Genomic DNA, 26,388 nt, shown 5'->3' with positions numbered 1-26,388 from the left:
AGAACGCAGCCCTGGCCTGCAGTTCCGACCGCCCGGCATCCCGCGGGCCCAGCCCCTCCCAGACCATCCCTGCCGCTAATGATCCCGTTCGTCTTTGATGAGTCAGAGTGAAGTAGAATTAATACCACGATTGACTGCCAATTTTCATGTCTCATTTTATGGCCAAATGTGTCAGTAATAGTCGAGAGCTGGCACGAAAGAAAGGTGCTGAGATGTTCAAAGAGTCTATTAAAAAGCGCTGGTCTCAAAGCCACATCGTGTGATTCAGCCTCTGAACAGCTGAAGGCCTCGCCCGGGACGTCTAACGATGACATTTAAATACAAACCAAGGCGTCGGATTTAGAGGGACCCGCCCCGCAGAAGTAAATCGAACTTTCCTTGGGAGGTGATGGATAGTGCGGAGGCGTGACGTGCAGGAGCCCGTGTGGCGTGACCTGCGGGAGCCCGTGTGGCGTGACCTGAGGGAGCCCGTGTGGCGTGACCTGCGGGATCCCGTGTGGCGTGACGTGCAGGAGCCCGTGTGGTGTGACCTGCGGGAGCCCATGTGGAGTGACCTGAAGGAGTCCGTGTGGCGTGACCTGCGGGAGCCCGTGTGGTGTGACCTGCCGGAGCCCGTGTGGTGTGACCTGCCAGAGCCCGTGTGGCATGTCACACGGGAGTCTGTGTGGTCTCTTGCTGCTGAGGCAGCCTCTGCCGAACCCTCAGGTGTGGAACCAGCTGCAGGGACCGGGAGGAGACCTCAGACGGTGCAGAGAAGGCGCCTGTGCATGCACTATCTCATTTATGCTTAGGGGGACCTGTCACCACCCCCATCACTGAGGGTGAGCTGAGAGAAAGTAATGTACAGCAGTCACAGGGGACAAAGAGCCAGGCTCTAAGGCAGCCCTCTGCTCACGGCCCTGCATGGATGCTGGCTGGCCCCTCTCCACGGCTCCACCCTCCCCAGATGCTAACTCCATGCACCCCTCAGACCCAGCCAGGCAGGGCCTCACCCAGGAGCCTCGCTGTGCCCCACCCCACCTGCCTTCCTGGGGAGGCGGGGCGGAGAGGTGGACTGTCAGGTGGTGGTCAGAGCTGTGACACAGGGTGCTCAGGGTGCTATGGGGGTGTAGAAAGGGATAGCCAGTGCTTCCGGGCAACCTCGGGGGCAGCTGGGAAGCCGGCTGGCTGAGCTGAGGGGGCAGGGCAGGCGGGGGGTGGGGGGGCGAGACCATCCCGACGGGCTTGTCACTGCCGGGAGCAGGACATGGTGGAGTGGGACTGCGACCACCGACCCTGGGTGTCGCTCAGACCGGACGGAGGTCACTGGGAAGGGCTGATGGGACCAGTTTTCAGTGCCGGGGCCCCATCCAAACCAGAATCGCCAGCAGGAAGACAAGTGTCCGAGGCGTGGCTTCTCCAGGGATTTATACGTCGGAAATCGCCTGAGTATCGTCTGTGTGCAAAGTAACATTCACACAACCTTCAGCAAACAGCTCTGTCAACAAAACTCCAGGACTATTTATAGAACTCGGGGTGAGAAGTAAAGGAGACGCCTTTAGGAAGTAAAAATCAGAGCCATTTCCAGAGGCCAGCGTTCTTTCCAAGAGGCGCGCACACAGGGGGGCGTGAAAGCTCCTCAATGACAACCCCTCGCGCTCTGCGGCCTCTCTCTGGGCACTACACTCCCCCCCCCCCCCGCCCACGTCGCGTCCCGCAGGGGCTGCAGCGAGAGAAGCCGGGCCCCTGTGCCCAGCGTGTGGAGCTTCTCCTACTTCGCCCCGGTGAAACCAGAGTGTGGGCAGGTGGGTCCTGGTTTACAGATGGGGCGCCGAGGCTCCAAAGGAACGCCCAGCATCATGAGGGGTGTAGACAGGGAGGCAGAGGCCCGAGAGCCAAGATCCCATGAGTAGAGTCAGCGGGACGCCCGGCGAGGAGGGAGGGGAGCAGCGGGAAGTGCACGAGCCTGGCCTGAACGAGGCCAGCGCGGACCACGCGCCTGCACTGCCCGCCACCCTGTGCTGGAGGAGCTGCAAGGCAGCAGGCTGTGAGCAGGAGGGCCAGGAGGAGGCCGGAATGGGGACACGGTGGGGCCCAGAGGCCTGGACGGGGCACAGCTGGCAGCCAGGGGAGGTCCAGGCAGGGAGTGGCACCACTGGCAGCTGGAGTGAGGGTGTGGAAGGGCGGCGCTGACCGAGGTGCTGAATTCAAGGAGCCTGGCAGGGCCTGGTGAGCAGAGCCCGGAACGATCCTGGAGACCTGAACCCGAGTGGGAGGGGTGGGGAGAAGTGGGAGCTCCTCACACGCCCAGGCCTTGGCCTTCTCTCCGAGGTGCCCACGTCAGCCCTCGTTATTGCGAAGACCAGCTCTTCCCATGCAGCTCTTGGCATGACTGCGCCGCCAGTGAGCCAGCAGGACACACCAGCCTGCGCTCACACCACCAAGGGAGGGGCCAGAGCGGCTTCCCCGCACCCTGACCGCGCGCGCCAGGGCACCAGCCTCTGGGATCCGGACCTGCTAGGGTCTCCCCGGCTCCCCCCGCCGGCATCACCCCCACGTCTTACTCACCGGGACGGGAACACTCAGAACCCGGTGTCTAGCCCAGGTCTCAGCCCCACCTTGCCAGCTAAGCTCCCCTCCCACCCCCGTGCTCCCAGCGTCTCTGATGAAGCTCATCAAAACGCCCAGCATCGCAGGCACGCGTCTCCCCAGCAGGCGGAGGGGTCTCTGGCGAGCAGAGACGGAGCCGATCTGTCCTCACCTGCCCAGCAGCTGGCACATGGCCGGGCACACAGTAGGTGCTGCAGAAACACTGGCTGAGCTAAGAAGCACCGGAAGGCTTGCATGTGGCTGGAGCCTTCTCCTCCCAGAGGGAGCTGCTCAGTGCAGAGCGGACTGGCTAAGGAGGGAAGTGCCCCATTTTGTTAACAAAATGCCTCAATCATACTAAATCAGTTGCCATTAGTAAGAAAGGACTATTACATCTAATTACACATTTCATCGATTCTGAATTAAACCTCCTAGTCCCTAAATTAAATGAGAAAAGCAAACAAGAACAGGAAACGCTCAGATCTCCCTCGCAAACGATCGGAGGGTGGGTGCCAAGCTCGGGGAGGGGCCCCACATGTCTGCTTGCCCCCCTCATGTCCGAGCTCGGGGCTGCGGAGACATGGACACCTGGACATGCACCCACGTGTGTCCCCCGGGGTCAGGCAGCTGGCCCTGGAGCAATTTGCAGCCGTAAGAACAGGGACGAGCTGAGAGTGCAGTCATGAGGCTTAAGATGCCGCAGGCCACGCGCTGAGCACCGAGCACGCACGCCAACAGTGGCGTACTGACCTGGGGGTGCTCACCTGTGAGACGGGACGGTAGGTGAGGGGCTCTTCCGCCCGGCAGTCGTGGTTGAGTAGGTCCCGCTGTCTGTCTAACCCTCTGTTACCCACAGGTGACACAAAGGTAGCACCTAGCATGTAGAGCACACAGTGGGTGCTCAACAAGTGTGGGTCACCTGGATGTCACAGATGCGTTTTAACTTGCATCTACCTCCCTCCGACTCCTGCAAGGGACAGGCTGTGGGGCCAGGGCAGGGCCATGGCAGCCTGGGGTTGGCACGTAGCGTCAACAGTGTGAGAACAGCTAAGTGCATGCTGGGTGGCGCTCTCTCGGGCAGCCTCCCCTGGCAGGCTGGGCGGCTGGCTCGGCTCACACTGACAGCAAGGGAGGGAACGGCGAGATCAAAGCTCGGCATGAGCTCTGGTTTGCATTCTGGAGCTCAAACAGCAGCGCTCGCGGCCTTCAAGGAGATAGACAAGTGCTATTTATACCCAACTTGTTCCAGCCACGGCGTTAAAAGGGCAGAAACGTCACAGTGACGAGATGAACATTCAAAGACAGCCTCAATCCTCCCCGTCCTGCCATACAGTGAGAGGTGCCCACGACGGGCCCCATGGGGAGGGAGCTCAGACAGGAACGTTGCCGGGAGAGGCTCAGAGAGGAAGGAGGCGGAAGGAGGCCACGTGGGCCAGCGGGAGGAGGATGACACAGAGGCACCTCAGTGCTCACCGGGCGGCACACACGTGATAACCTGTGGACGCGCCACAGCCCGCTAGTTCCCCTGGCACAGAGGTGGAAACTGAGGCAGGGCAGGCCGATGCCCTCAGGTGCCAGAGCCTGCTGACTTCCCGGCTCTGCTGTCGGGTGCAGGCGGCCAGGCCTGCTCTCGCCCTCCCCCCTCCCAGCTGCCCAGGGGGTCCAGGCAGGAGCCTGCAGACGATGCCAACCCCACCTCCACAATCACGAACGTGGGGAGCTCGGCCGTCCACTCGGAAGAGGAGAACATGCGTGGTAGATGCCAGCCTCAGCCTGAACGCCCGCCCTCAAGGACCATGTCCCCATCCTCACAGCCCCTTGGAGCAGGTATGACCCCGTTTCACAGAGGAGCCTGAGGACTAGGGGTCAGTGATGGGCCAATGCAGGCGACAGCGGTCCTCACACTCGAGGTTTCACTGAGGGATCCCGTGGTGCGTCCAGGAAGAAGGCGAACACTCCCAGGCCTGGCACACTCCTCGGGCACGTAGCACACAGAAGCCCAGCACCGGGGATGGTCCGGGAGGAAGGGTCAGCACGGACTAAGCCACCCCGAGCCCCCAGAGCTGCCCTCTCCCCCTGTCTGCCTGCACGGGCCATGGGCTTGGGACTGTCCCGCTGCAGAGCCAGCCCCACGCAGACCAGGCACAGACAGCCCTGGATAGAGCAGGTCTGTGCTCTGTCAGCCGTCAGTGAGGGTCACGTGTCCGGGCCGGAGGAGGGAGGGAAACGCAAAGGCGGCGAATGAGAAACTCGGGTGCTTCACCCTGTAACACGGCTGTGATTTATTGCTCTATCGTGATGACAATGGCCTGCCAGAGAGGCTGCGGAAACCAGAGTAAAAGCACACGTCCGTGTTAGGAAACCGGCTCTTGGGGGATTTATGCCTCGATGCTTTCCCTTACTCACGGGCAATCTGTCACGCAGGGGAGCACAGGGGGCAGCGACATGACACAAAATGGGAGGCAAGGCGGCAGGATCAGGAGCTGGCGGCACCTCAGTGGGGACCGCGTCCTGGCTGAGGCTGTGGAGCCCACGCACCCACAACAGCAACGTGTGCGGGCAGGGCGCTCATGGCAGCCAGTGAGGGGGCCCTGGGTGCGCTCCCCGTCCTGCCCGCACCCAGAGACCGAAAAACACAGCCAGTAAAGACAGGAGCGAACAAACATGCTGGTCCCCCAGCAGGTACGAGCGAGCATGCGGCGAGCAACCTCGGATGCACGTTCCACTCGAGCATGAGCCACCTCACCACGTGGGCCAGGCCGGGCCGCAGCACAAGCCACCGCCTATTCACAGTTCTGAAATCACGGAGCAGCAGTCAGCTCTAGTGGACGATATGCTTGTCACGTGTGTTCAGGGGCAAGTGTGCTGATGTCTGCAATCTACTTTAAAGTCCGTGAACAAAATATCCTGGTTTAGTAGATGGATAAAAAGATGGAGATATATAAGCAGATATATAAAAAAAAAAAAAAACTAGAGGCCCAGTGCACAAAATTGGTGCACGGGTAGGGTCCCTAGGCCTGGCCAGCGATTAGGGCCGATCTGCGGGGTGCCCTGCAGGGCAATTGGCGAGGGGGGGGAGACCCCACTGGCACCTGCCTTGGCTGGCTTGGAGCCGCCCACTCACTGGCCCGCACACCCCCCGCCCCCACCCCACCAGTCGGGTCCTGCGGGATGGGGGCAGCTCCTGCGTTGAGCATCTGCCCCCTGGTGGTCAGTGCACATCATAGCGACCAATCATTCCACAGTTCAGTCGATTTGCATATTAGGTTTTTATAATATAGGATACAGGGTATACCCTAAAAACATATACACACACTATGAATTAATTATAAAGGCAGTGTTTATTAAAGCATTTCATTTTCATTTAACAGCTATCAGCTATTTAAGCATGTACACATTTTTTGCGACACTATATATATGTGTGTATATGTGTGTGTGCATGTGTGTGTACCTACAGATACGTGATAAAGCTAGTATAGCAAAATAGTAATGACAAATCAAGGTGGGGGGGTTACCAATACTCACTGAGAAATTCTTTTATCTTTGCTGCATGTTTGAAATTTTTCATAATAAAAAATGGAGAAAAAAAATCAATCATTGTCTTAAGTGGACGTCCCAGAACACCCGAGACGCGGAAGGGCCGTGTCAGTGTGCAGGGAAGTGGCTGTGCAGTGTCTCCCGCGTCTCTGTCTCAGGAACCCCACTGCAGCCCCTTTTAAGAAAAATCTCAAGACTGGCTCCAAGGTCAGTCTTTCTAAGTCAGCAGCAAAGGGCTCTGAAGGCCGGAGAGTCTCAGAGAAATAATCAGAGCCCAGAGCATTAACACGATTAAGCACCATTTCCACGGCAACGCAACCGAGAAACGGCACCTTGTAGCTCCTCGGGCAGAGCAAGAGCGTGCATCATCACCGCGTCCCGCGCCATCACCGCGTCCCGTGCCATTGGGGGGAGACACCCCTGCCTCCCGAATGCCTCGCTGCAGTGATGTGTTCTCAGCGCCCCAAACTGCATAAGAACACACCTCCTCCTCTAACCTCCTTCCTCGGAGAAAGAGGCGGACATGGACCCCCCTCAGGTCTGCCCTCTGACAGCACACTGCGTTCTCTCGCCTCCACGGCTTAACCTCCGACCAAATTCAGGCTCAACAGGGCTGGCTCCCTGCCTCCCGTGCCAAGGCCCTGCTCCCCCGGCTTCAGAATCGGCGAGGGGCAGTGAGTGAGCGCTGTGTGCCAGGCACAGGCCCGGCTCTGACACGGGGTCTCGGCTCCCCCTCCCAGAGCCCCGTGGAGCCCCCTTTTCCCCCTCACCACAGAAGGAGGGGCAGGCTCGGGGGTTAGAGAGTCGCCAAGCCCAGTAGTTACATTAAGTGACAACACCGTGGACGGCAGAAGCAGGATAAACTGAACTGGACCCGGAACGGGGAGACCCGCCCGGCGTCCGCAGTTGGGGTCCCTGGGGCTCTCCCCGGAACGGTGAACAGGAGGGTGCCAAGAACATGAGACGAGAGGGGACACAAAAGCCAGCCGGACGCCTGGGCGCCGCTGGAGGACAGACACTCCGGGCCCCGCAGAGCACTGCGAAGGGGCTAGGGTGGCCCCACCCTGGGAGGAAAGCACCTCTTTCTGGGCGGCTCTGTGGACCCAGAACTGGGCACAGGAGGTCACTTCTAAGGAGCCCCGGGGAGCTCTGTGGGGCGTCAGGAGCCAGAGGAGCCAGAGAAGGTCAGTCGGGCGAGGAACCCGGCACCAGGCCCCGCTCAGAGCCAGCTCACTCCCGCGCCGAGCTGCTCTGGGCAGCTTTGCCCTGTGACAGCCCTCACTGAAGCGTTTCCTCACGGGACCTAAAAATAGCTCCTTAATGCCAATTAGTCCCGACAGCCACAGCCACCTCTGTCCACAGCAAGGCCCAGGGAGTTGCCATAGAAACTGGAGGGCACAAGTGGCCCTGGCTACTTCAAGGTCACAGGGGACTGGGGCGACCCCGGGGCACGGCCCTGGAGGGCACTGGGCTGTGGGCGGGCACACGGCTTCACTGAAGCCGATGGTGAGCTGCCCCTCAAAGGCCAGGAGGAGCTGACGGGCACCCTGCAGGGACAGGAACCGGGTCTGGCAGAGGGACAGGCCCGCACACAGCCGTGGCTCCGACCCAGGTGGAGGCCCCTGGGCTACGGTCCCTCCGCGACAGCCTGGGGGGGACGGCCCTGCCCCAGGGCACTGCCTAGCGACCAGGGACGTGCTGCCTGGGGCCCGGCCCACATGCGCCCAGGACTCGGGCCGCCCCCTCTACCTCACAGATGTGCACACGGACGTGCAGAGCGAGAGGAGAGCGAGGCCAGAGGCCCGCATGGGGCCACGCAGAGTGGACGCTCGTCCAGCGGACTTGCTTTCCGAGGGGACTTGGAGGAGCTGAGCCCCAGCGGACACCCTGCGGCTCGCTCTGCTCCTCCCTGTGAACGGCCTCCCCGTCGGGTCAGCCCGGCAAGCAAGGGCCTGAGTGTTGGGCAGCGGCCGGTCACAGACTCCAGTGAGCTGGTGGCGAGGGCTTGAGCTGAAGGACACGCTGAGTGGGGGCCGCAGTCAGGCCCCTGCAGCCCAGGCTCCCCTCAGCCCACGTGCAGGATAAAGGAGCACAGTGGGCAAGGAGCCCGTCTCAGGGACCAGAGCAGCCGGGCGAGGCCATGCCAGGCCCTCGGTCCCCGGGGGCCAGAGCCAAGCTGTGAGGCTGTCCTGTCGATACCCTCACGCCTCCGCACAGCGTGTGCGCCGAGCACCACTCAGCTGACGACTGACCGCCCCTCTGCCGGACGCACTCTCCACCAGGTGCCGCCAGCGCCGGGACTCTGCCGCCCTCCCCCCGTTCTGGGCCACGCTGCTGCTCCCGGGCACGCGGCCGCCACGTCGCAGGCCCAGCTCCGCCTCCTCGCCTCCTCGCGAGGCCCAGGCAGCTCCCACCACGGCCTTCAGGGCGCCTCTCCGCCCAGAGTCTGCGCCGCTGCGCCAGGCAGCGCCCCCCCCCCCCCCACTGTCCGTGTCCGTCTTGTCTTGTTCCTCCTCGGATGGCAGGCTTCCCAGGCCAGGACTGACTGCTTTTGTTTTTTAATACGTTTTCATTGATGTCAGAGAGGAAGGGAGAGGGAGAGAGAGCTAGAAGCGTCCACGACGAGAGAGAATTATGGATCGGCTGCCTCCTGCACGCCCCCCACTGGGGATGGAGCCCGCAACCAGGCATGTGCCCTGACTGGTTCATAGGTCGACACTCAACCACTGAGCCACGCCGGCCGGCGGGACTGACTTCTGAGTGAGGCTGCTATCCTGGCCACACAGGCGCAGGGACCGGGCCAGCCCGCCACTCTGGGATGCTGGCGGCCGGCCGCTGTGGCCGCGCCGTGTCCCTCCCGAAGGGGCCTGCCTCCCCGCCCATGTCTGCGCTGCACTGCCCGCACTGTGACAGCCGGGCACGCACGACACATTCCACGGAAACATCATTTCTGAGAGCGGCACGACAGCCGGTTACGCGAACGCGCCGCCGTTTGCTAATCACGCCCGTCGCCGACGCTGGCTGCTCCCAGGGTCCCACGAGTGACCACGACGCACACACCGTGCTCAGCAGGCCTGCAGCTCTCGTGGCTGCCTGTCCGGAGAGCGTCCGGAGAGCGTGCTCCCTGGCCCCGGCTCCCGGCCTTGCTGCGCGCAGCGGGATGCGCTCGCTTCCTGGGAACCTCACAGCTCACGGCCTCCCCCAAACACGGAGGGAGAGGGGCCCCCTGGCCAAGGCCATCCTCTGAAGGTTCCCGAACACCTGCGGACACAGGGAGCCACCCCTAGGGAACAAGGACCAAGCGCAGGGAATATGTGACTGTGCCAACGCCCTGAAGGCCCAGGTGAAGGGCCCGCGGGCCCAGCTCCCTCAACACGGGGCTGCCCTCGCCCCGCGTCTCCACAGGCGCCTGGTACAGGCTCAGGTAAGAAAAAAGAACGATAAGATGCTCCGTCGCAGGAAGAAGAGAAGCAGACACTCAGTGCCTTCTGATGAAAGGGGAGCACAGGGGGTGTGGGGGCACGTGGGGATGTGGGGAGCAGGGGACATGGGGACGTGGGGAGGCGGGGAAACAGGGACATGGGGGGGGGGGGACACGGGGACACGTGCAGATGCAGACGGGGATCAGAAGGCGGCCCCGAGGCCCCGAGCAGGAAACGAGGCCTGGTGAGTGCCTGTTAGTCAAACGTTTGCCAAGAACAAAGGTTCCTGAGCCCAGAAGCTCTGCCCGCCGGCCGCGCGGAGATGTTCCCAGCGAGGTCTGTCAGCATTCCTGCCGCACGGCCTCGCCTCCGTTTCAGAGACATCCCCACACAAGGAGCAAACACCAACGGTGCCGTCACTTCACCAAGCAGAGCCGCCCGAGCGGAGGGCAGAGGCGCCACGTTAGGAGGGTCTGCATGAGCAAATGCAGACTGTGCTCGGGGAACAAGTGATTGGAACCAGGGGAAGCTCCTGCCCGCTAGCCACCGGTAAACAGCCATGAGGAGGCGAGGCGACCGATTGGGTGGGGGGCTGCGCGGCACCCACCCAGCTCCCCACACAGCTGTCCCCACCCCCCAGGGCTGGCTGGGGATGAACCCCGCTCCTGGGCCCTGGCCAGCCCCCCCTCGCGCTTCCTGCACCCAATCCCAGGCCGAAGGGAGAGGTCCCCGGGGGCCTGGGTTCTGGCCCCAAAACACAGTGTCTGTTTCCCAGGACCAAGCACACCTGGCGAGAACATGTGCTTTTCATAAATATTGAATAAATAAAAGGTAGCAAATATATTCTGTAAATTTCTAGTAAAAAGGAATGAGCCCTGTGACGCCCATCCCCATGCCCACAGCCGCCACCCAACACTTGGGAGAGACTTTCATGGGACAGCAGCTCACTTCGTCTCTGTCAGCTGAGACGGGAGTGCACATGTTGGTGTAAGAATTCCATGCCAGGCGCCTGGTACAGGCTCAGGTAAGAGAAAAGCATCCATAAGATGCTCCGTCGCAGGAAGAAGAGAAGCAGACACTCAGTGCCTTCTGATGAAAGGGGAGCACAGGGGATGTGGGGGCACGTGGGGATGTGGGGAGCAGGGGACACAGGGACGTGGGGAGGCGGGGACGTGGGGGGGGGACACGGGGATGTGGGGGGGGGACACGGAGACATGGGGGGGGACACGGGGACGTGGGGGGGGGACATGGGGAGGCAGGGACACGGGGACGTGGGGATGTGGGGACACAGGGATGTGGGGGGTGACACGGGGACGTGGGGAGCGGGGGACACGGGGACGTGGGGAGGCGGGGACACGGGGACGTGGGGGGACACGGGGACGTGGGGGGGGACACGGGAACGTGGGGGGGACACGGGGACGTGGGGACGCAGGGACGCAGGACACTTACCGCTGGCACTCGCCCGCATGCAGGATGAGCTCCTCGTTGCCGCGGGCGCTGAGGCTCAGCTCGTGCTCCGTGGAGTTGAACACGTCCAGGAGCAGGTGGCACTGCCGGGTGCTGCAGGGAGAGACGAGGGAGGCTCAGAACTGCCTGGCGGCCGAGAGGAGAGCGGCTCTGCCTTCTCTCTCCCCAGAAGGTCCTCCCCTCCTTGAGGATGTCGGGACTGCGATTCATCACCAATGCCCCGTGCCCCTGGGCTGAGAGATGACTGTGAGGCATTCCGAGCAAAACTGTGGACTCGGAAAAGTGGGCCTGGGGTCCTCCTCCGTCCCGGGTCACGTGCTCACGGCCCGCTGTGCCCTGCACAAACCACGAGACCGTGGGAGGTCACTGGAGTCCCTCGCTCACGCGTGTGGGGACCAGAACACTTGATAGGTAAGTAACACAGCCAGACAGCCCGGGGCTGGGGGGGCACTCGGCCAGCGTCGTTCCATGAATGCCACATCCGAGTCACAGTCCCATCAGCCCCTGCTCCCCGGGGGCCCAGGCCCAAGCCCGGTGCGGGGTGCCGGGCCCTGGTCCTGGGGAAGAGCCCATGCTGATGTGCGTGGCTGCCTGCCGTGGGTTCTCACAGCCCTGCTCCTGCTCAGGGCGTGAGGACACTGGGGGCTCGCTCAACCCCGCTGAAGGCTCCGCTCCTTCGTCCTCTCTCCTACGGGACGGGGGAGGCCGTGGGTCAAAGGCCTCGCCAGTGAGGACAGACTGCAGGGGAGTCCATCCCAACAGAAGACAAGCCCGAGAAGGAGGCGCTCGCCCTCGGCCTCCGCCCCATTCTCCCTCCCTAGAGTGCGGGGTGCGAGGACCTCACCAACCACTCGAGGCCACGAGGAAACACCGCGGGCTGCGGGGGGGGGGGGGGGGACAGGAAGGCTGGGCGTGTAGTGGCCGAGCGGCTGGAGCAGCTCACGCCGCCGCCCTCCGGGCTCATTAGCGGCACACACCGAACAAAAGAGCGGCCACACGCTTCAGTGGCGTCGGCGCCATCGGCTCAGCTCCCATTACAGGTCCACGCCGCCTACAACATGGCCTCCCACAGGCCAAGCACCTCAGCTGCACGTGGCAGGTCGTCCGTGCGCCTGCTGATCCGCGCAGGGCAGCGTGCCCACGGCGGCGGCAGACGCGGAAGCCACTCTCCTTCTGGAGGGTCTGGAGGGGCAGGGGGAGCAGTTTTCACAGAAAACAGCCTCGGGGAGGGAGGCCCCACCTGATGGGACCCCTCAACTCTCCGCCTATTTCCTGAGTGCGGACAGGGCTTCCTGGTGGGGAAGGGACGGAGGGGACCCCGTGAGGTCACTCCCCCCATAACCCAGGGCTGTGCTCCGGGGCCTGTTTACGGGGAAGGACGGTGAGGCTCAGGCGACGACTGGGACTCAAGGCAGCACTCAAAGCCTCTGTTGTCACAGCAGACGAACCCAGGTGCCAAGCCAAGCCCTGTCCTCCGCTCTTTCCAGAGAAGGGAACCCAGGCGAGCAGGGCATACCTTCTCCGTGGGTGCGCACACACAGGCACACACGCACACACACGTGCACCCACACATGCACACCCTTGCACACATGTGTACACATGCGCATATGCACACATAGGCACATGTCATCAAAAAGACCAGGGCATCTGAGAGAGATCCATTTTTCACACGCGCACTGGAGCCCGCCTGCAGGGAGGAAGGCAGAGCAGCAGCGTAAGGCTCCCGCGGCTGCGCCGTGAGACGTGTCCCACACCCGCCTTCAGAAGGGCAGGTTCGCACCGGTGCTCCTGGGCCCTTGGATGGGGGTGTCTCCCCAGAGGTTCAGCTCTTGGAAAATATTCATTAGCTCTGACAGCTGCCTACAACAGGCCTCTTCACTCCGCTCACGGGAAAATGAGCTTTCAGGAACGATCTATTCCGCCTCTGTCATAACTTCATGAAATCTTTAATCACAGCAAAACCTTTCCTCGGAAGAGGGAGTTGGTAGAACATTTATCAGAGGAGGGAAGTGGATGGCTTTCGAGCGGGGAAGGGAAGGTTCCAATGTCTGTGTCCTCGCTCCCAGCCGCACGGCGGACATGGGCACGCGGCCCTCCGTGCCCTGTCCTTCAGCTCCCTGGGTGCCTGGCCCCACCCTTTCCTGCGCGGACTGAGCACGTGCGGTGGCCTGTGCCCTGTGACCCATGAATGGATCCCTCCCAACCTGCAGCCGTGCCCACCGGTGGCCTTGCTCTGAGGCCCTTTCCCACCAGCCGAGCATCGAGCGGACACTGAATGGCTTGCTTTCTGTGTGGCTTTCTCTCTTCCTGAAGTCAGGGAAGCCCGGGAAGCTTCCTGGCAGCCTAGGTCAGAGCAGGTCCTGCAGGACAGATCCACCGCCAGGCGTCGGGGGGGGGGGGGGGCAGGGCAAAGGCCCGTGGCAGGGAAGGACCAGGGGGAGGGGGAGGCAGAGGGCGGCCAAGGCTGCGGGGGGGCAGAGGGGGGGAGATGGCCCAACACAGAGGGCAGAGCATGTGAAACTACCTCCATATGGTCGGCACGCACTGTTCCCTCCGCCGAGAATCAGTCTTATTAATTATCCCGCCTAACACACATAAATACCTGTGGAGTGCCTGCTGTGGGCTGGGGATATGGACGCACACAAGAAAAACGGGTCTCTGCCCGGGCCGCTGAGCATCATCCATGCACCAGGGGGTTGCCAGTTTGATTCCCCGTCAAGGACACGTGCCGGGTTGTGGGCTGGATCCCAGGTAGGGGCCTTGAAGGAGGCAGCTGATCACTATGTCTCTCTCACATCAAGGTTTCTCTCTCTCTCTCTCCCTCCCCCCTCCCCATTCCTCCCTTACACTCTCTCTAAAACTAATGGAAAAAATACCCTCGGGTGAGGATGAAAAAAAAAGGCTTGAACAGACAGTTCAACAAAAGGCAACTGCGCCCCCATGTGCTCCCGGGGGCTGTTTATGGGGAAGGAATGACGTTCCGCGTCACCCGCCGTCAGGGAAGCAGCAGGGAGACCAGGTGCGGGCACCACAGCACGCACTGACGTGGCTCCAAGGAGAACACCCACAGGCGGCTGCCAGCGAGGAGGACGCGGGGTCCTTTCTCTCGGCCGGGGCCTGCCCCGGGGCACTGCCCTCGGAGAACAGCGGGCCGTGTCTCCAAAGCTAAGCCCACACTCCCCCGTGTGGAACCCTGCAAGCCCACGGGGTGCTCAACCTCGAGAGATGAAACGCGCGTCGCCAAGTCATGACGAACAGGCGTTGATAGCAGCTCTATTCACGGCCCCAACGAGCTGGGGCGGCCCGAGGTCCTTCGGCCGTGAAGGCCTCACAAACGGGGCGCAGCTCGACAAGGGAAACTCCGCAATCAGACAAAACCCAGCTGCTGACGCCCTCGACACGACGGATCTGAGGGCAACATGGTGAGCGGAAACGTCCCCTTCCAAAGCTCACGCCTCGCAGGATCCCGCCTCCACCGCGCCCTGGAAGGCCGGGCCCGTGGCGTGCACACACGGGAGGCCGGAGGGCAGGTCCGCGGGCACTGGGACCAGGGTGGGCGGGGTGACCGTGAGGGGCACGTGCTGAGGTTTCAGGGTGACAGGTCTGCTCTCTCTCCTGATGGTGGAAAGTGAATCGAATGTGTGTTGGGGCTCACGCACTCCATGCCGGAAAGGTCCATTTTGCTGTGTTTGTGTAAAACCTTTACGTCGCTGCGGTCAGAAAATAAACGGCGCAACAACCTCGACCAGCTCGTCCGGACGCCCGTCTGGCTGCTCGATAACCGGAACGTCCCAGGCGAGCCATCCAACTCCTTCGTGCCTCAGTTTCCCCAATGAAGACAAGGGTACCGATGCCATGGGGTTATGGGAGGCTCCCGTGGGGAAGAGTGACGGCGCTTCCCGCAACCACAGGAGGGAGTCATGACGTGGCTGGGAGGCGGTGGCGATCGGGGCTGCGGCCAGGGAGCGGTGAAAGCAGAGCATACACGCGTGCCACAAAGCAACCCCTCGAACTGCCCAGGACTGCCTCCGCCACAAGCGCGCGAGAGATTCCCACGCCAAGGACCGAGTCTGTCCAAACGCCATGCGCCACGACCGGAAGCACGTGGGCCTCTTCCTCCCGCTGAGGTCCGTGGGCACCTCCGGGGCCTCCCAGGGTCCGGACATCAACATCCGTCACTCCTGGGAGCACAGACCTGGGTGACTGCAAAGCCCAAAGGGCGCCAGGGCCTCATGCACCCAGCCAAACCCAGTGGTCTCCTGAAAGCCTGCAGCTGCCTGGCTTCCCACCCGGTCTTCTTTCCAGAACAGTTCGGCAGCCGGTCCCAGCACCGAGGCTTCCTTGTGTGTGAAAGAAAGCCAGGGGCTTAACCAGTCTAGCCCAGTGGTCGGCAAACTCATTAGTCAACAGAGCCGAATATCAACAGTACAACGACTGAAATTTCTTTGGAGAGCCGAAAACCGACTTCTGCGCATGGGCCACGAAGTTTCAATCGCACTGTACGTGCGCACCTGCACGTGGTATTTTGTGGAAGAGCCACACTCAAGGGGCCGAAGAGCCGCAGGTGGCTCGCGAGCCGCAGTTTGCCGACCACTGGTCTAAGGTGAGGGAGAGACGGAACCAAGGGTCCGAGTGCTCCTGGTGACGGAGCCATTGCCCGCTGCACACGGAGCTGCCGAGCTCGCGAACGTCCTCGAGCCACGAACACCCGGCCGTCCACGGAACCAGGGTTGCTCAAGGCATCATGCAGGGGCCACCTGCAACCCGAGGCTCTAGAGGGACTGCGCCAGGCCCAGAGTGCTGCCGGAGTGAGGCCACAGAAAGGCGGGGGCAGGGCCCCCAGGGCCCCGGGGTGAACCGAGGTGAGTGACGTCCTGCAGAGGCACAGGGCAGCTGCCAGAGCTGGTGTGTGTGACACGCGTGACGTGTGCCTCTATCCCGAGCACATGGCACACCACCGCTGTGGGCATGGGCACACACACGGGAAAATGATGACACCCCTTTTCAATTATCCACCTTGTGTGAGGCCCTGCATTCGACCCTTAGGTACATACTTGGGCAGGGCCTGCAAGATCGGTCACCTCCCTCTCAGACAAAGGGAAGATGGTGCTGGAAGAAATGTGAATGACACAGCACGCAGGCGCAGAGCCAAATCGGAAACCAGGTGCGGAGACGAGCCTGGGGCTTGCACAAACCACATTCTCATTGGATCTAAAACCGACCACACACAGAACTGTAACAACGGGGGGAAGATGGGCCGTAACAGCATCAGCGTTACCACGGCCTGGATCCTGCCTGCAGCCGCGCTGCCAGCCAGGGGGAGATGGGAGTTTCCTAAATGGCCGGCATGAGCGCCGGGACGTGCCAAGCGGTGTGATTTCTATGAATAATGGGACGCCTGCTGCGCCCCACGCCCTGCTCGGAGGAGTGCATTTTCCTCGCAGCTCAGAGGCAGCGTCTCTGGCCGGGTCATTTATCCTAACAGCCCAGGAAAACTGCTCCCTGGGACCGAGGGAGGCTCGGCGCTCAGGCGGGGCAGGGCCCATCCATTCCAGTCTCGCCCCTGACGAGATTACCGCCCGCTGCTGTGAAGAGGGACCTCGGAGGTCATTGATCTCCTAAATAGAAGTCGGCCGAGGCCTGTGCGCAGCCCGGGAGAAGGGAGGCAAACAAGGAGGACGCCAAGCCATCTGCGCTGTGCGGGGCGAGGAGAGAGCCCCGCCCTCTACTGTCTGATGTCACCCTCTTCTCACCGGGAGCCTCAGGGTCAGCCCTGAGGGACAGGCAGGCTACAGCGGGAGGTGAGCCCAGGCATGCGCAGTCCCCGGCAGAGGCCCTGGGCAGAGGCTCGGATCAGGTGCCAAGAAGACCACAACTCAGTCCCCTCTCTCCTCCTCACTCACGGGCAACACAGGGCGAGTTCGCGACAGGAAGGGATGCAATGCGACGTGGGCGGGGCTCTGGAGCGGAAATGGGGCGCTGGGCACCCCTGGCATCGAGGGGGCCCTGAGGAAGTAGGGTTCCCTGCCGCCTTTCACCATTAAAACATCACCAAGGAGAAGCACCGCATCGATGACCAAGGTTCGAGACGGGGCAGGCACACACCCTCCCCGGGACCCACGACTGAGCATCCGCTGAGCAGGTGCAGGGGGCTGAGGGCCACCTGCATCCCTTCCTCTCTGGAGCGTGTTTATATTTGTCTCCTCGGTATCTGATGTACGTGCATACGCTACAGGCCTTGGCTGCACAAACGTATTACCAACATTTCTCCCAGTGTGCAGCCTGCCTTTTGATGAGCTGGGGAGGGTGGGGGGGGGGGGCTTAACTGGGAGCTTATACCATAAATGCAGAGCCCAAGGGCACAGACAATGGTACAGTCAGTGAAGGCTGGGAGAGGTGGCTGCGGCGGAGGGGAGTAACATCTGAAATATTTCCAACAAAGGTAAGCTTAAGAAAGGAAAGCCTGAGCCGAGCCATTCCCTCTTGCCCAAGCCATCCTCCAAACCTGGGGATGAGACACTGTGGCCTCCCCCTCAGAGGAGAACCCCTCTCGCACCCCTGCCCAGGCTGGCCTGAAGTGGACACATGGCCTGACTTCCTTCCCCTGAAGGAGACCGGGCCTGGGGAGGAGAGAGGCTGCATGCAGGAAGGGCTCCCGGGCGGAGCGGCCCGATGCTCCGATGGCGGGGAGCTCCCTGAAGTGAGCGGCTGGGCAGCCCGGGCCACACACAGTCTCCCGGGGTGCAGAGTGACGTAAAGAGAGGAAATGCCTCCTCCGGGCGCCCAGTGCAGGTCAGAACCCAGGCCAGGCTCGGGGCAGTGAGCGGGCCGCATTCTGCAAGGCGCCGACCACACACACACACATACACACACACACACACACACGCACACACACACACACACACACACACACACGCACGCACACACGGCAAGTGGCGATGTCAGCGTGGCCGTTACAGCATGGAATGCATGCGGGGGACCCCCTGCTCACGTCCAACTGCCTGAGGCCCTGCCTGCTTCTTGGATGAGGACCCGAGACCCAGGGCTCCTCCGCAGCCTGGTGCGAGGGCCGGGCCTCAGGGGAGGTGGGCCAGGGTGACGCCCACGTGCAACCGCACACGCGGGGGCTCGGGGACGAGGGACCGCGCAGCGGACAGCTACCTGGTGGCCGGCAGAGTGCTGACTCGCGTGAAGAACACCGACGGCTCCACCTCCACGCGCAGCCCCAGGGACAGGTCCCTGTAGTAGCCGTCCACGTGGCCTGGGCCTCCGGAGTACTTGAAGTTCAGGATCGCTTCCAGGGCCTGCAAACGTGGAAAACATGGCGTCAGTCCTCGCGAAGTGGCTCGTTCCTGCAGGAGGCGGGCTTCGCAAGGTGAGGCTGAGATGCGCCAGGGGAAGGGCATCCCTCCCACGGGGCGGCCCTGGGCGGCGTCTCTCCCAGGGTCACGCTTAGAGCAAGGCGAAGAAGGGGTGGTCCCTGGTCTCAGGAAATGCACGCTGAGGGAATGAGCAGGGGAGTCAAAGAACTGATTAACAAACGGAGCCAGCCCTGGCCAGCGCATGCACCGCGGCTTCCTCGCTGCCGGCACGCGGTCAGGAAAGCCAACAGTCTCGCGACGGCCTTGCGAAGCCCAACCTGCAAGCAGCAGACCGTCGCCCCGGCTCTGCTGGGGGGCCAGCTGTTTAGGGTGAAACTAAACGCCACGGGCAGGGCGTGAGGTCGCAGACATCTCGGGAGCTGGGCGATAGATAACTGTCAAGTGCCACCGAACAAAGAAGGCAGCGTCTGTTTCTATTTTCTTGGAATTGGAGGTTTCTTTGTTCTGTCAAGAACCAGGAAAGGATGTCATTATAGAGAAGATAACTGTCTAATTGATGGAAATCAAGCACAGAAAGGGCCTGTGAAATTACGGAATCTCGCTGTCTTTCTTCCTTGATTAAAAAGAAAGCCGCCTCGCTGCCTGAAATTGGAATATTTTACTAAGACCACCCAGCGGGTCGTAAGGCAGGAGACCGGATGTTCAAGTGCCTCAGCGACAGTGTCACGGAAGCAGCGCGTCCTCTGCCAAGACACGGCCTCCCTCGGAGCATGGCGCAGTCCTGACTGAGGAAAGGCTGTCACAAAAATCAGTAATGGGCAAGGCACTCGAGAAAACATTACTTATTTTCCAGGCATCCAATGATTGTTCGAACTAAAATGAGAGGCCTTTTTCAGTGGCTGCCTTCTATTGAGTACCTACTAAGTGCTAAATTCTCTGCCGAGTGATCTATGCACATTAACCCTGCCATTCTTAAACACATTCTTATTGATTTTTAGAGAGAGGGAAGGAGAGGGAGAGAAACATCGATCAGCTGCCTCCTGCACGCCCCCTACAGGGGATCGAGCCTGCAACCCAGGCATGTGCCAGGAATCGAACCGTGACCTCTTGGTTCATGGGCCGACGCTCCACCGCGGAGCCACGCTGGCCGGGCGACTCTGGCTCCTTAAGAGGCCTGCAGGGGGTCCTGTTTTCACAAACAAGGCTCAGAGCAGCACCCAGGCCATGAACACGGAGCCACATGGCCATGCAGCCTGCTCTCTTGCCCTTTATGCAAATTATTCGGAACAGCATTCGTTCACCCATCCAATCATTCCCTCACCAACCCCAGAGGGAGGTCTCCCCCTTGACAGGGATGGCAGAAGACTCGGTACCACCCCTGAGGGGCTGAGTCTACTCAAAGACACAGGCCCAGAGACAGCGAAGATCAACGGCGGTCGTGACAGGGAACATGAGGCTACATGAGGACACGGGAGCAGACAGCATGGCGTGTGCCTGCGGGGAGGCCTGGGCAGGAAGGGACGGCACCTTCCCGGAAGGCAGGGTCAGGCTCTCGTGGGACTGGAAAGGGACACATGATGGAGGAACAAACAGCAGGTCAACTGAAACCTCTTTTTCGAAGATGTCGGTGAAAGCGGCCACCCTCTGAGTGAGGCGGTCCGGGGGGCAGAGCGAGACTAGTTACCAAGATCACGAACGGGAAAGAGGACCGCCTAGCGGTGCAGGTGCCGCCGCGTTAGCAGAGTGACAAAGGAGTGACGCACACGACTCAGCGCCGATGGATTCAAGTGCTTAGAGGAGTGGACGCGCCACCAAACGGCCCGGAGGACTCTCCGGGCCACTGAACCGCGGATCCACCGCAGAACGGCCTCCTCAAAGCTCCGACGCCTCCAGCTGACTCCATCGAACCTGCCTGCTGACGACAGCGCCAACGTCACGCAAACACCTTCAGAAAAGGAGGAAGGGCGGGAAGGCCCGCAATCCGTGAGGCCAGTCAGACGGAGAGTACCCATGGGAAAAACCGCAGGCCTGTGTGCCTGGTGAACTTAGAGTAAAAACCCTAACAAAATACTACTGGGTCAGATGCAGTGATGTGACGATGGGCAATACAGCAGGACAGGGAAGTCCCACCCAGCATCTCACCGCTAACCCTGGGGCCGGTGCTCACGGGAGCCCCACACGCAGGTGTGGAGGGAAGAAAGCCCAAATCCAGCCGTAGAATCCAGTCGTAGAACCCGGGAGCTGTAAGGCCCCATCCGACGTGAAAGTCTGCGACAATGGGTCTGCCTCTGATCAGCCCTGACCCCCTCCCTCCCGCTGCTGCACCCTATTCGTCCCCCAGGCATCCCGGCCACGGAGCTCGGAGTCTGATCGCAGCCACTGGCACTGCACGCCGCCCTGACCGGCGTGGGCCACGTGGCCTATTACTCGAGACGGGAAACACGGAGTCCGTTGCCTCAAAGGACTGAGACGCGATCACGGCTTTACTCGAGAGAGACATGAGAACCAGAAAGGCGGCCACCCCATCGGAGACACGTCTGCTGTGCGCCAGTGCACCCTCACGGACGAGCTGAACTGGCATCCAAGAACCAGGCTCGGGCTTCAAGTTCAAGGTGGCATCGCCTCCCCTCACCGACACCAGAACGACAACTCTACACAGAACCTGAGAACGCCCCAGTGTGGCCCAAAAAAGAAGCCACCGTGAGAAGAGCCGGAGGGACCCACCCACCCCACTCCCTGGCCGTGACCACAGTGGGAGGATCTCACAACCGCAGGGGCGTCCCCGAGGCGAGAGGGGTCTGAGCCCCAGCCTGGGGACCTGCACCGCGCAGAGGCGCCCCCATAACATCTGGCTTTGGGAGCGAGCGGGGCTCACGCCTGGGCGAGCCAAGGGCTGTGGGAACCCGGGCTGTGCTCTTGCTGGGTCCCCCGTGAAGGTGACGCGCCGGCTACCCTCAGGGTGTAAGCTGGAGAGACGGGGGACTGTGGGCCTTTCTCCTGAGTCAGAGGTGTCGGCGGGTGCCATCCCCCTTCCTGAACCTGGGTGGTCTGAGGCTGGCGGACGGCCCTCTGACACTCCACAACCTTGCTAACGCCGTTCACCCCAGCCTGGCGTTTCCCCGAGGACCCGCCCGGGCTAGCACCCCCCAGAGGGGCTCCTGCCTGCCACACCCAGTGGGCGGCCACAGCGCAGGCCTGCCCTGCACACAGTGAGCCCGCAGTGGCTGTGGCCAGGCCTCCAGCCAGCGGGCCAGGGGCAGCCTCGCCACCAGTGTGTCCACAGAAGCCGTGGCCCGGCCACCGCAGGAGGCCACACGAATCCCCCAGGAACCCCTCTGGGCACAAGGACCAGGGCGTGGCGTTCTGTGGAGGCACCGACTCCCTGGACGTCACCTTGGCCACTGGCTCAGCTGAGATTAAAAAACAAAAACAAAAAGACCCTGTGGCTTGGATTTGTAATGTGCCCAACTGATCCCAAAGCCTGGCGGTGACAGAGCCAACCCCACATCTGCCCAGCTCCGCAGCCCTGCTGGTGGACGCCACGACGCCCGCACGAACAGGCAGCGTGACCCATGGACGTGCCCGGCCCCGCTCCGGCGGCCCCTCCAGGCATGGCGTGCCCCGCACTCGCTCACAGCCCGGTGCAGGAGCCGGCACGCGCCTCCCGAATCGATGAACGAGAGGAAGACGCACCCCCAGCGCGGCAGGCTTCCCGAGGCCGCGGCTTCCAGGCCTCTGGGAGAATAAATCTCCGTCATACACGGAACCTCCCGTCCCGGCAGCTGCTGCTGCTTTTCCTCCACGTGCAGCTGTGTGCCAGAACATTCCCCCTCGTGTGCTAAATACGCATTTCTAATGACGCTCACCTACGACGCATTCCCTCTGAAGACTGAGAACAGCTACACAATACAATGACAGGGCGCAGCACTCTGTGTCAGAGGTAAGCTAGGGTTAGCGAGCAGACAGTAAGTCATGGAGAGCAACCGTTCGCCCTGCGAACCAAAACGCGCAGCACCAGGGCACAGACCTTCACCCCCAAATAAGTGCCCCGTGGCACCAGGCCCTGACTCCTGGCCTCTGGTCACCAGCACAGGGGGGCAGGAAAGAAAGGCAGGGAGGAGTCCAGCCCCCACAGCCCCCCCACCCTCTATCAGACAGCAGCCCTGCCCCCAGCTCCGGTGGGAGCAGACAGGGAGGGTTACCCGCTGTAGGGCAGCCGTGAGCATGGAAGGAGGAGACAAGGGCCTGGGTTTTACCAGCATCGGTGCCCTGTGTCCACGTGGCGGCCCTGGCTTCCTAACAAAGACGGAGCGGCGCTTGGCCAGGAGAAAGGAAGCAGCAGAGCCGGGAGGAAGGACACCACCCGGTGAACCCCAGGTCGCGTGGGCCCCACTCGCTCCATTCGCCAGGCATTTGCTCCGAGGCCATGCTATTCGGTTTAACCTAGAGAAACGGGAAGCTGTGGCCGCCAGGACTGCGACTGGCACTTGGTTCACATGCTGGTAATGTCGACTCTCCACAGGTCGCTGTCCTCCTCGAAAGAAGGACGCATTTTAAGCGGAAGGAACAGAAGCTGGGAGATTATTTTTAAATCAAACAAGGGGCTGGAGCTAGACCGGGGAACAGGGAGCGCCTGGCCCACCCTCCAGAGCGGCCACGGCCACGACGCAGCGGGTGCATTGGTGTCAGCCTTTGCTTTCCTAAGCACATGGCACACAGGAAGCTCGTGGCAGCGAGGCAGCACCCAGGGCACGTCTGTCCCGCCCCCGCCGTACCGCCCTCCTCGGCTTCAGAAGACTCCTGGGTCAGCCCTTAATGAGCTGAGACTGAAATCATCGGCGAGGAGGGAAATTTCATTTCCTTTGCCTGGTCACCTCTCGGCGTCTTTAATATCTAAGGTGCAGGGTGGGGAGGGCAGTGGCTGTCACTTGGAGACGAGTTCCCACGGGCCCACCGCTAAACATCCACGGGCTCGGTGTCAGCGCGGTGCCCGTGAGACGGAAGCCCACGGACGAGTCTCCTTGAACCTCCTTCCCTCTCTCCTCTTCCTGGGTCAGGTGCTGCCTCCCCGCGGTGAGCCACTCCCAGACTCTCCATTCATTCGTTCACTTGCTCACTCGTTCATTCATCCTTTCACTCAATCAGTCATTCATTCGCTCATCCATTCGTTCACTCCGCCTCTCAGGCTCACGAGACACCTCCAGCCCTGGGCCCATCCTGGAGTTTTGCAAACATTCACCCTGCATGTGTGTGTGCACGCGCACGCGTGTGTGCATGCGCGTATCTGCACATCACCATGTACACAACCCGCGTGCACACACGTGTGGGACCGTCGGCCTCCTATCGGAGCTCCCGTGAGCCAGGGCTGCGGCAGCTTCATCTCCACGTCCTCAGGGCCGTAATCGGCGCTTGGTGCTGGAGCGGCCGCCGGGGACGCAGGGCAGGCGCCCTGGAGAAATGACACTGAGCCTTTGGAAGAAACGCCTCCCAGGGATGAGCGAGCGGGGTGGCTTTGCAGGCAAGAGGAACACGTGTGAAGGCATGTCCCTGTGCTCCACTTCCTGCTGGCTGTGGGCCCGGACGGCAGGTTCCACAGGGAGGTGGGCCCGTCACTCTGCGGTCGCTGCATGTCCAGGCAGAGGCTCCTGAGCAGGCGCCCAAGGGACGGAAACTTGTATTTGGAGGAGGCACTTGCTACGAACTAAGTTTCCACTGTCCAAGCATCGCCATCGTCAACGCTCCTCACCCAAAAGAACGATTCAAGCTCAGCCGACCTCCGGATGACATCGGGCCGGCGGGCCAAACGAGAAAGGGGGATCACCTGTCTCAGGGAATTCTTCAACCAAAACAGCCCATTTGTATTTGCAGGCGGCAAGCGGCCCCATTTGTTCCCCGCGAACAGCGCCGCTTCGGATCCTGTTCAGTCCTCCCTCGTGACGACGCTTCGCTTGGCTCCGCCACGCAGCTCCGCCTCATGGATTAAGTCAGCGCGGACTCACCCCCCGAATCACACGAGCCTTTCGGCGCCAATGTGAATGTCACCATTTAATCCGTGTCGCTCCATTAACGAATGCACCTTGAGTCTCCCTCGCATCCACAGTACACCGAGGGTGAACACACGAGGTGGAAAACAGATTTACAGTAACGCTGGAAAAAGACTTTCTGAACGGCACCGCGGCCAGCCAGGCGGCGTCCAGGCCCAGCGCCAACAGAGCAGGCCTTCCAGCCCCGCCTGGGGCACAGTGCCACCTGCAAAGGAAGGGCGCCCGCCGCTGCCCACCCCCCCACCCGAAGCCACGGCATCGCCGAACTTCTAGAGCGCAGCAGCATAAGAGCAATTTAGTGACAAGTGAAGAGCAGAAGTCTGCTGATCAGCGGGTCTACCAGCACCCAGGGCCATGCAGGTGCAGAAAGCTCCGAGCCAGGGTTAGGCCTTGAGGCCCAGGCTCACTGCCCACAGAACCGGGCACGTTAACCCCGTCCTCAGGCCGTTCCTCCAAGAGGGAAAGATGGTGTGACCAGAGACGGCAGGGGCGGGGCGGAGGGGTGGCCTGGGTGAGCGCCAGCCTCTGCAAAGGGCTCTGAATGGCCCTGATGTTCCCCTGGGCCAGGTCCCCACGCACGTCCATAAATGGATGCAGCCCCAGCGAACCCGACAGCTGGCGTGCACACACCTTCCAGCAGCCACGATGAGGCTCGGAAGCGAAACGAAAGACACACTAGGATGAAAGGAAACCGTCTCCCTTCACAGGCGACCCTAGCACCAAAAGCACGGCACGGCGATGCAAACCTGAAAGTCGCCAAGAGCGAGGTGCGTGCCCTGCAAACCGCAGAGCACCGAGCAGATAAACCAACGGCCTGAACAAATGGAAGGCGTGCTGTGTTTATGGAAGGAGTCAGCTTCCCCCAGACACATGTGTAGCAAGTCCAGGCAGAACCCCGGCAGGGTGCCTGGGAGCAGCCAGTGAGGTGACCCTAAAAATTAACATGGACAGCAAAGGAGCGAGAAGAGCGAAACACTTCGGAGAAGGGAGGAAGTGGGGAGCGCACGCCCTGACTCCCAGGCTCACCCGAAGGCTGCTACAAGGACGGGCGGTGCTGGTGAGACACGAATCAATACAACGGGACCGAGGGTCCAGAACCGACCCCACACGTGGCCGGCTGCTTTCCAACAGAGGTGCGCGTGCCATTCAATGGAGAAAGGAGAGTCTTTACAAATGTTTCTGGAACAACCGGAGACCTGTATCTCAAAAATAAGTAAGTCCTCAACTCCTACCTTGTACCATCAGGAAAATCAAATCCAAATAAACCATGGGCCAAAACCGGTTTGGCTCAGTGGAAGAGCGTCAGCCTGCGGACTGAAAGGTCCCAGGTTCGATTCTGGTCAAGGGCATGTAACTTGGTTGCGGGCACATCCCCAGTAGGAGGTGTGCAAGAGGCAGCGGATCGATGTTTCTCTCTCATCGATGTTTCTAACTCTCTATCCCTCTCCCTTCCTCTCTGTAAAAAATCAATAAAATATATTTTAAAAAAAAAAAAGACAAATAAACCATGGTCCTTCCCAACTGGCGTGGCTCAGGGGTTGAGTGTTGACCTATGAACCAGGAGGTCACGGTTTGATTCCCGGTCAAGGGCACACGCCTGGGTTGCGGGCTCCATCCCCAGTGGGGGTATGCAGGAGGCAGTCGATCAATGATTCTCTCTCATCTTTGATGTTTCTCTCTCTCTCTCCCTTTCCCTTCCTCTCTCAAATCAATAAAAACATTTTTTAAAGAAAGAAACAAGGCCTTCGATGGCGAGCATTCGGTGGTGTCCAGCGCAGGCCCTCAATCGCTTCCGTGCGACGGCACCCGCGCGGTGGAGATCTAAACACACCATGCCACGTTCCCCCCACCTCTGACTCAGACGGCCAAGAATACACAGACACACAGAGCCGGGCCAGGGGCCTCCAGCGCCACAGCCGGAGCTCCCCGCGCCGTGTGCACATTGACCCGAGCGCCGAACGGCGTTTCCGTCCAGCGGGTAGAGCTCAGGTGCCTCACCACCTTTCTCCCCAAGGTCCTCCCGTCAGC

General features: G+C 61.4%; 1 protein-coding gene across 1 annotated transcript in view; it reads right to left on the bottom strand.

The window, feature by feature from the left end:
- TRAPPC9 (trafficking protein particle complex subunit 9) overlaps positions 1 to 26,388 on the bottom strand; it is a 171,600-nt gene that overhangs the window by 46,690 nt on the left and 98,522 nt on the right. Inside the window, 2 exon segments of the mRNA XM_080646835.1 lie at positions 10,977 to 11,087; positions 18,156 to 18,298. Coding sequence (XP_080502961.1) covers positions 10,977 to 11,087; positions 18,156 to 18,298 — 254 coding nt within the window.

Source organism: Plecotus auritus, assembly GCF_963455305.1.
Source record: "Plecotus auritus genome assembly, chromosome: 11".
In the NCBI taxonomy this organism is placed as follows: Eukaryota; Metazoa; Chordata; class Mammalia; order Chiroptera; family Vespertilionidae; genus Plecotus; species Plecotus auritus.
The sequence above is the reverse complement of the archived record's forward strand: the minus strand, read 5'-3'. Positions and strand labels throughout refer to the sequence as shown.